The 10,676-nt window shown below is 38.0% G+C and overlaps 1 protein-coding gene across 10 annotated transcripts in view; it reads right to left on the reverse strand.

The window, feature by feature from the left end:
- The window catches only part of lqf (epsin homolog lqf), a 437,420-nt gene that overhangs the window by 336,045 nt on the left and 90,699 nt on the right, over positions 1-10,676 (reverse strand). For 7 of the 10 annotated variants that reach the window (XM_071696119.1, XM_071696118.1, XM_071696116.1 and 4 more), the window contains one exon: positions 5,118-5,177. The exons of 2 other annotated variants lie outside the window; for them this stretch is intronic. In XM_071696119.1, coding sequence (XP_071552220.1) covers positions 5,118-5,177 — 60 coding nt within the window. Of the gene's footprint in view, positions 1-4,063; positions 4,100-5,117; positions 5,178-10,676 lie in introns of all 10 variants that reach the window. One more of the 10 variants, XM_071696112.1, reaches the window with a different exon arrangement.

The raw sequence follows: 10,676 nt of genomic DNA on the forward strand, positions 1-10,676 counted from the left end.
GTATCATCAGCGAACAACAACTGACTCACTTCCCAAGCTCTCTCATCCACAACAGACTGCATACTTGCCCCTCTTTCCAAAACTCTTGCATTCACCTCCTTAACAACTCCATCCATAAACAAATCAAACAACCATGGAGACATCACACACCCCTGCCGCAAATCTAAATTCACGAAGAACCAATCACTTTCCTCTTTTCCCACACCATATATTCTTAACACCTTCCACAGAGCATCTCTATCAACTCTATCAAATGCTTTCTCCAGATCCATAAATGCTACATACAAATCCATTTGCTTTTCTAAATATTTCTCACATACATTCTTAAAAGCAAACACCTGATCCACACATCCTCTACCACTTCTGAAACCACACTGCTCTTCCCCAATCTGATGCTCTGTACATGCCTTCACCCTCTCAATCAATACCCTCCCATTTAATTTCCCAGCAATACTCAACAAATTTATACCTCTGAAATTTGAGCACTCACTCTCATCCCCTTTGCCTTTGTACAATGGCACTATGCAAGCATTCTGCCAATCCTCAGGCACTTCAACATGAGTCATACATACATTAAATAACCTTACCAACCAGTCAACAATACAGTCACCCCCCTTTTTTGATAAATTCCACTGCAATACCATCCAAACCCGCTGCCTTGCCGGCTTTCATCTTCCGCAAAACTTTTACTACCTCTTCTCTGTTTACCAAATCATTTTCCCTAACCCTCTCACTTTGCACACCACCTCGACCAAAACACCCTATATCTGCCACTCTATCATCAAACACATTCAACAAACCTTCAAAATACTCACTCCATCTCCTTCTCACATCACCACTACTTGTTGTAACCTCCCCATTGGCCCCCTTCACTGAAGTTCCCATTTGTTTCCTTGTCTTACGCACTTTATTTACCTCTTTCCAAAACATCTTCTTATTCTCCCTGAAATTTAATGATACTTTCTCACCCTAAATCTCATTTGCCTTCTTTTTCACCTCTTGCACCTTTCTCATGACCTCCTGCCTCTTTCTTTTATACATCTCCCACTCATTCGCATTATATCTCTGCAAAAATCGTCCAAATGCCTCTCTCTTCTCTTTCACTAATAATCTTACTTCTTCATCCCACCACTCACTACCCTTTCTAATCTGCCCACCTCCCACGCTTCTCATGCCACAAGCATCTTTTGCACAAGCCATCACTGCTTCCCTAAATACATCCCATTCCTCTCCCACTCCCCTTACGCCCTTTGTTCTCACCTTTTTCCATTCTGCACTCAGTCTCTCCTAGTACTTCCTCACACAAGTCTCCTTCCCATGCTCACTTACTCTCACCACTCTTTTCACCCTAACATTCTCTCTTCTTTTCTGAAAACCTCTACAAATCTTCACCTTCGCCTCCACCAGATAATGATCTGACATCCCTCCAGTTGCACCTCTCAGCACATTAACATCCAAAAGTCTCTCTTTCGTGCGCCTATCAATTAACACATAATCCAATAACGCTCTCTGGCCATCTCTCCTACTTACATACATATACTTATGTATATCTCTCTTTTTAAACCAGGTATTCCCAATCACTAGTCCTTTTTCAGCACATAAATCTACAAGCTCTTCACAATTTCCATTTACAACACTGAACACCCCATGTACACCAATTATTCCCTCAACTGCCACATTACTCACCTTTGCATTCAAATCACCCATCACTATATCCCGGTCTCGTGCATCAAAACTACTAACACACTCACTCAGCTACTCCCAAAACACTTGCCTCTCATGATCTTTCTTCTCATGCCCAGGTGCATATGCACCAATAATCACCCATCTCTCTCCATCAACTTTTAGTTTTACCCATATCAATCTAGAGTTTACTTTCTTACACTCTATCACATACTCCCACCACTCCTGTTTCAGGAGTACCGCTACTCCTTCCCTTGCTCTTGTCCTCTCACTGACCCCCAACTTTACTCCCAAGACATTCCCAAACCACTCTTCCCCTTTACCCTTGAGCTTCGTTTCACTCAGAGCCAAAACATCTAGGTTCCTTTCCTCAAACATACTACCTATCTCTCCTTTTTTCTCATCTTGGTTACATCCACACACATTTAGACACCCCAATCTGAGCCTTCGAGGAGGATGAGCACTCCCCACGTGACTCCTTCTTCTGTTTCCCCTTTTAGAGAGTTAAAATACAAGGAGGGGAGGGTTTCCAGCCCCCCGCTCCAATCCCCTTTAGTCGCCTTCTACGACACGTGAGGAATGCATGGGAAGTATCCTTTCTCCCCTATCCCCAGGGATATAAAATGCCAATAAAATGTACCTATCACAACGAAAGGACAGACCCCTTACTGCTCAACTGCCTAACACTTTCCCCACATAGACACTTTATGAGTTGTGGTCCTGTTAAATGAATAAGGCCACCTTCCCCAGCACTACGAGAACCACAAAGAAGACTCCCATGACAGGAAGGTAGGGCAGAGTAAAAATGTCGCCCATAACCTCACAAACAACCAGACTATTTTTCACTTGCGCAAACATGGCTAAAGAGAACACCCTTTTTCTGCCCCTAAAAGACACTTTCCACACACTGCTAACTCTGACATGAAGATTACTCAACAGAGCAATTCCTAACAGCTTTCTTCAACTTTCCTCCTTACAATGTACTTACACAGTGAAATCCTTTATAATAAAATTCAAAGCAGGCTCTTCTATGATTAATTTCATTAACATATACTCTCCTTTCCTAAAGTGACTATCAATAGATCAATCTATTTCACTGGGATGCTATCTCCCAACCATGTTTTCAAACACTAAAAAACTCTTGCCATCTCCAAACTTGAAATATCTAACTGAAGACAATCACAATACTTCTCTTCTCCTTACGTATACAAACTGCAAATATTTTTTGTCATCCAAACCTCTGATTCGTACTAAATCCAACAAAAATTTCATTCAATTTCTATTTTGTTTCAACGTCAAGAGAGCTACTAACCGTAAGGGCCAAAAGGGATTTTAAGCAAACCAAGGGCAAGAAAATCAGTTATTAGGGGGGAGTGACATGAGCACTGTAAAATATGATGGAAGAGATAATTTACATATATAAAAGCTGCAAGGGTAGCAGACAATGATGTGGCACTGACACCCTAGAGACTCATTCTTGCCAGTGGCTATGAAAATCCTAAGCAAAAGCTTTGAAACAGTATGAAGTAAAATGAAAAGATGCAGCGATGGGATAATGAAAAAGGAAGTTTCTGTGAGTGTCAAACAGCATGAATAAAGACAGATTTTATTTCATGAGCTCTAATGAACGAATAATGTACGAAAAAAGGTAATATGAAGGAAAGGTGAGAATGTATGCAGTGAAAAGTATGAATGCCTGAGAGTTACATCTTGAATTTTTATTTGGGTGTGTTGATGAGGTTACAGAATGGTCTACCTTCTATGAACTGGGGTGGAAGGAAATTAAAATAATTCACTTTCTGAAAATCATTTTAACAAAACTAGCAATCAGCTTGAGTTAATAACAATCCACCCCATCAAGAAATATGTAAAGCATTTTGCTACCTAAGTTCTAACAGGGTGTTTGTGAAAAGAAAAAGGCAAAGTGGCTAAACAGAAAGCACTTGTGGCAAGTCCATAATTAACTAATTAAAAAATAATGAAGATCTTATCATTCAGTTTTATGTGGGACACATGAGCACTAAGAAAAAAACTCAACTAAAGTAAAGAAAAAAATGTGATGAAACTGCCATTAATGAATTCCATCTATCAAATGGCTGCCTGTACAGTTCAATAACTACAGTGCTAAATGCATATACTTCCAAGAGTTATCAAAAATTGATCATTAATAAGTCATTTACACTTTTCTAAGTATACTATACATTTGACAAATTCATTAAAACAGGAAACAGATTTTAGTTTAAATAGATAACATCATATAAACGAATGAAGCTTTAGATTACATCTATAGGATACTAGTTTGAAAACTTCCTAGGGAAACAAGTCCTATGATTATGATGATCTAGAGCCAAACTGTGTGCACAGTCAAGCAGATACTTACATCACGGTAAGAGGGACTAGTAGGAGAGCTTATGTCCTGTGAAGGAAAGTGGGAAAAGCTTTCAACATATACATGACACACTCAGACATCTTACACGCAGCAAAGCTGTTATACTTTATCTACTAAGTATAAGCAGACATTCCAAGCTGTCAGGAACAAAAACACTATACTGTAAGGAATGGGGATAATGGGAATGAAATAAATTAGGGATGCATAAATGGCAAGGTTACACTTATATGCTGAGAAATGACTTTGAACAATTATATCAAAATCTGTCTTTGTGTGCCTTTTAACTAAGGAAATGAAAGTTACTGGACTTATATTTCAGGAACACTGAAGTATACTAATATCTGATGAATACTAGAATTTCAAGAACAAAGTATAATAATATTTGCTGGGTAATCTTCAATCTGTACGATAAAGTTTCAAAAATAAATTGGTTAACATGAAAAATGGATAAATAATGAGTGTCTAATAATGCTCCATGTAAAGGTTGAAAGTTTTAGTTGTTCAAAATTGATGCTGATTCAAAATCTGAAAAAGTTCTACTGAATAAATCTTCACTTACGACACAAGGATGATGCCCTTTATAAAGCAATAAACTCTAACCTAACCAATGAACTAAATATTTTCATCTTCAACCACTGGAGTGTTACATTCTAACAATTTTGAAGCATGTATCAGCATTGCATTAATCATTTCTTTTAATGAGAAAGAGCATTTTATGTAAAAAAGTAAATGTTATCTCTTTCATCTAATCAATTCTAATATCATTTCTCATCTATCAAAATACAAAACAACATATAATGACACTGCAATAATTATCATAATCATGTGACTTACAGTACTTAGAAAATATGAATATCAATACTAATATACTGATACAGAACAATAATAAAAAGACTAGCAAGTAAATTCTAACAATAGCATTATTTCTGCCCATAGCTAGTGAATAAAAAATTCAGCTATTGCTTTATACACTTTTCTGTTTCTAAATACAGCAAATGAGTCACACTACTGAATGCCACAGTTAATAGGCATTCAAGAGTCAAACCTTGTCCCCATCACAGATAATAGTCAGTTCTTCAGCTTGACGACGATCTCGAGGATTACCCTGCAGTTGGGCAAGAAGACTTCAACATGACATTCAAATAATTCCATGTTATATGGAAAATACATACTGATGTGTATGTACAGTACAGCCTCCAAAGTAATGCACTTGTTGAACTGATACACAGGGTGTCATTATAAAGATAAAACTTTTAATTGTGAATGGTAGAACTGCAAAGTATTCAAAAGGAATTTCACTCTTCAAAAATGAAATCAGGCTGTCATCTATTCACTCAATCTGATGGTATTTATTCATACAAAAGTTACTGTTAATAACACTTGGGTTTAATTACCTCCATATCCTACTAAAACAAACTATCTCTGACATTTCTATAACTAAACTGGTATCCATCAGGTAACAACAGTTGCAAGTCTCTCTTCATAACATTCTCAGAGCAGAGGTTTCCAGTATTCTGCTATGCCTGCAGTATAATCATCATCAGTGGGCCAGTGAAACTTGCTTTGGATGGAGACCAGAGGGTTATCATCGCATCATAAAAACAGTAAAACAGTGAAGAGGTTAACGTGGAAAACAAAATTTGAAGTGGTAAGTATAATGCTAACAAGTCAAAAATGCTATACCATGACAAGGGAATAAAATGGGGTGAGAAAAAGAAGGAAACTGTGCTGCTATATCAGGATGTGAAAGAAGAAACAAAAAAATAAGAAGAATATCCACTTGTAAGTAGATGCATAATTACAGAAATTATATGAAAACGATAAACCCAAAAGTGGCAAGGATGTATAAAGAACTCAAAAAAATAACCAGCAAAATCAGGATCTGCAATGAATATCAAGTATTCAATTCAAAGAAAATACAGTCTTGTAATTAAGCCTAGTTAAAGACAAGAAAAGGCATTGAAGACAAGATATGTAATGTACAAAATGAGTACAGCAGATAAATAAAAAGAAATGTACACTGAAACAAACCACAAGGTTCTCTCAGAAAGCACCTGTGATGGCAGAAAATACCAGAAACAGAGAAATACCAGAAACTTTGCATCAATGGAGGCAAAAATTAAGTTGTTATGGACTTTTGTCAAGAATTTGGAAATTTGTCAGTAGTATTGCTTTCAACTACTATTCATCGGCAAATAATGACAAATGAATAATCCTTTTAAAAGAAAAAGCCCTTTACTTACTCAAAACAAATGTCTGCCTACAAGTTTGTATCCATCACTATGATTGAAATCAGACTGATATAGCCTTACACAGCAGTTTAAATCAAGACTGCAAAAGCCTTTAATCATTTTGAATACCTGTATGAAACAACTCTTACCCTTTTCTCCTCTAAGCTTAATACAATCAAGTCTACCAGATGGTTCTCTAAGGTTTTGTTTCTTCGTTCAACAATCATTTTGGTAGCTTGCTGCTGTACTCTCTCCGTTCTACCTTTACATTTTTTCATGCACAGTAACCAACACTGAACAGAATATCAAAGGAGGGGATATACCAGTGAACTGCTGATTGAAGATTTGCCTTTTGTGCTTAAATATTCAATTGAATGCCCTAACTCTGAAGCCTAGAACTTTGTTCATCTTTTCACCACTTTCTTGAATTGGTCACTGGAGATTATCAGATTAGTTTATTTTCTCATTTGGTTTGTAGGTCAACAGAAGCCATACTGTACAGCTTATCACTTTTAGTATACACTTATTAGCTACAAATGAGCCCACTCCATCAGTTTTCTCTGTCTGCTTGCAATTATAAATGCTCAAATTCTGTTGTATCTTTTTTTCCCAACTTTGTTTTGTCTACAGTTTCTGAAATCTTACAGCATAGCCTACTATCCATATCAATGATATACAACACAAACAGAATTGGTCCCATGGCTGATTTCTGAAGTACACCATGTTACATTAACTATTCTGAAGCTTAACCATTAATCAATACTCTTGGTTTACGAAGTCAGCAAATTTTCTAACAAAATTCACCACCTAAACTATGTGACTCATCTACTGCTAGTAATATCTAATGCTAGTCTTTATCATTTTTTTTTCCAAAAAAACTAGAGAGATGATGTTGGCTACTTTCTTTCATGACAAATTATTATCATATACAGGTTGAGTACCCCTTATCAGAAATGCCTGGGATCAGATTTAGGATTTTTTTTTGGATTTTGTAATATCTGAAATGCCTGGGATCAGATTTAGAATTTGGGGGGGATTTTGTAATATTTGCATATACATAATGAGAAATATGGAAAACAGGATGGTATGGAAACAAACGGGTAAGAGCCAAGGCAACTACAGGTAAGTGACAAACCATTTAGTGATAGTGTGAGAGGTTACCTAGAGGAAGGGATTATACACCCTGTTAACACAAGGTCTGGGTTCATCTGCTGGTCACATCAGTTAGCTAAGATCACTGTGAATAGGTGGAGGCAGCAGGTCAAGCAATCCAATCTGATAGCAGCATGCCAAAGCGTCCGACTGGGTGACCATCACCTATTGGAGAACACAGTACCGCCGAATGCTGGAATCGGTATCTCCTGAGGAGGAAGACTGATGAACGGTCGAAACGTTGAGGTATGTCTCAGCTCTAACCCATTGCTTCCATACCATCTTGTTTTCCACATTTATGATGGATAATAGATAATGAGATATCGTGGGGTTGGGACCCAAGTCCAAAAACAAAATCCATTTGTGTTTCATACAGAACTTATACACATAGCCTGAAGGTATTGTATACAATATTTTTGATAATCTTGCCCATGAACCAAAGTCTGTGTAACACTGTACCATCAGAAAGCTAAGGTGTCACAATGTCAGCCGCCCATGTAAAATCTGTGGTTGTTTGACATCACTTCATTCTTGACTGAACTTATATGCTACTGATAAGCAATCATTTTCTTACACTTATTCACTCAGAGCACAAAATAAGCAAAAAACACAGTGAGTAATGCACATAAGTCTGGTGGTGATGATGATTTGTAACAAACTGGTGTCAACAAAGCGTCAGAGCCCAGCATGGGCAAGTGAGGTCAGGTGTGGAATTTTCCATTTGTAGTGCCAACAAAGTGTCAAGAGCCCAGCATGGGCAAGTGAAGTCAGGTGTGGAATTTTCCATTTGTAATGTCATGTCACCGCTCAAAAAGTTTCAGATTTTGAGGCATTTCGGATTTAATTTTTTCAGATAAGGGATGCTTAACCAGGACAAAAAAATATAAAGCATATCTGTCAGACATGCACAATTTCACTAAAAATCATGACATGAAGTGTTCATTAAGAAGTGATCACTCAAACAATTGACTACAGATAGCAGGATAACTGGGTGAAATCTTTTGGGCAGGGACTTATAACGTTTTTGGAATAAAAGTGTCATAAAGGTAACTTCCAATTTCTACGGAGTTTCCCATAGTTTGTGACTTACGGAAATGAGCTATCCATGAATTCTTTAAAGGTGTTCAGATAAAACTTATCAGAATCAGCCATTTCAATAATTTTCTTTCTATATAATGTTGACATTAAATGTTGATCTTGTACCAACTTTTCAGATTGTTATGACAATCTTGGTACTTCATTGTAAATCAAATGCTTGTTTTAATATCTCAAATAAAAGCTAAACAATAAAATACATTGAAATGTAACCTTTTAATCAAAACAGAGCATCGTCGATAGAAACTGAAAACCTGCAGTTGTTTGTTGCTGTTATTGTTTAACAGCCGATACAGGTATTCTGCTGAAACTACTGTGCTGCTTAGTTACCCTAAAAACACATTATTTTTCATTGTATTAATGGTATTTCATATTTTCTTACAGCAAAGAACTTATGTGTGAAAAAGAGCAAGAAAATGAATGCTTATCAGTAGCATATAAATTCAGAGTCAGGAATGAAGGTGATGCCAAATAACAACAGATTGTCCAACAAGGGCGGCTGAGGTTTTGACACCTTAGCTTTCTGATGGTTCAGTAAGGCATATGTGCGAGTACGAAGAGAGGAGAGTGATTGGTTCCCAGTGAAAATCGGTCTGTGGCAGGGGTGTGTGATGTCCCCATGGTTGTTTAATTTGTTTATGGATGGGGTGGTTCGGGAGGTAAGTGCAAGAGTTCCGCAGAAAGGGGCGAGTATGCAGTCCACTGGGGATGAGAGGGCCTGGGAAGTGAGTCAGTTGTTATTCGCTGATGATCCAGCTCTGATGGGTGATTCGAGTGAGACACTGTAGAAGTTGGTGACTGAGTTTGGAAAAGTATGCAAAGGTAGAAAGTTGAGAGTAAATGTGAATAAGAGTGAGGTTATTATGTTCAGTAGGGTTGAGGAACAAGTTAACTGGGATGTAAGTTTGAAAGAAGAAAAACTGGAGGAGGTGAGGTGTTTTAGATGTCTGGGACTCGACATAGCAGCAAATGGAACCATGTTAACAGAAGTGTCACAGGGTGGGGGAGAGGGTGAACACTCAGGGAGTCATGAAGAATGTGTAGGAGAACATTATCTCAGAGAGCAAAAATGGGCATGTTTGAAGGAGTAGAAGTTCCAACAATGTTATATAGCTGCAAGGCATGGGCTATAGATAGGGTTGTACTGAGGAGGGTAGATGTGTTGGAAATGAAATGTTTGAGGACAATATATGTGGTGCGAGGTGGTTTCCTTGAGTAAGTAATGAAAAGGTAAGAGAGATGTGTGGAAATAAAAAAGTGTGTGTTTAAGAGAGCAGAAGAGGGTGCACTGAAGTGGTCTGGACATACAGACAGAATGAGACAGGAAAGATTGACAAAGAGGATATAAGTGTCAGAGGTAGAGGGAACAAGGAGAAGCGGAGACCACACTGATGGTGGAAGGATGGAGTAATCAGAGCCTGAACATATAGGAGAGTGAAAGGCATACAAGGAATAGAGTGCATTGGAAAGAGGTGGTATACCGGGGTTGATGTTCTGTCAATGAATTGAACCAAGGCATGTCAAACGTCTGGGGTAAACCATGGAAAGGTCTCTGGGGTGTGGATGTGAGCTGTGGTTTTGGTGCATTACACATGACAGCTAGAGACTGAGTGTGAACAAACATGGCATTTTTTGTCTGTTTTCCTTGTGCTACCTCGCTGAAGCAGATGGTAGCGATAATGTTTCCTGTGGGGTAGGGTAGTGCCAGGAATGGAAGAAGGCAAGGAAGTATGAATATGTAAATCTGTATGTATGAAATGTCTGCGTATGTGTATGTAATGTATGTATATGTTAATAAGAATATGTGCGTATGTGGGGCTTTATGTATATGTTTATATACATATGTATATATAGGGGTGTGTGATGTCTCCATGGTTGTTTAATTTGTTTATGGATGGGGTTGTTAGGGAGGTAAATGCAAGAGTTTTGGAAAGAGGGGCAAGTATGAAGTCTGTTGGGGATGAGAGAGCTTGGGAAGTGAGTCACTTGTTCGCTGATGATACAGCGCTGGTGGCTGATTCATGTGAGAAACTGCAAGAGTGAGGAAAGATTGACCAAGAGGATATATGTGTCGGAGGTGGAGGGAACGAGGAGAAGTGGGAGACCAAATTGGAGGTGGAAAGATG

The sequence above is a fragment of the Panulirus ornatus genome, chromosome 59, assembly GCF_036320965.1.
Source record: "Panulirus ornatus isolate Po-2019 chromosome 59, ASM3632096v1, whole genome shotgun sequence".
Classification (NCBI taxonomy): domain Eukaryota; kingdom Metazoa; phylum Arthropoda; class Malacostraca; order Decapoda; family Palinuridae; genus Panulirus; species Panulirus ornatus.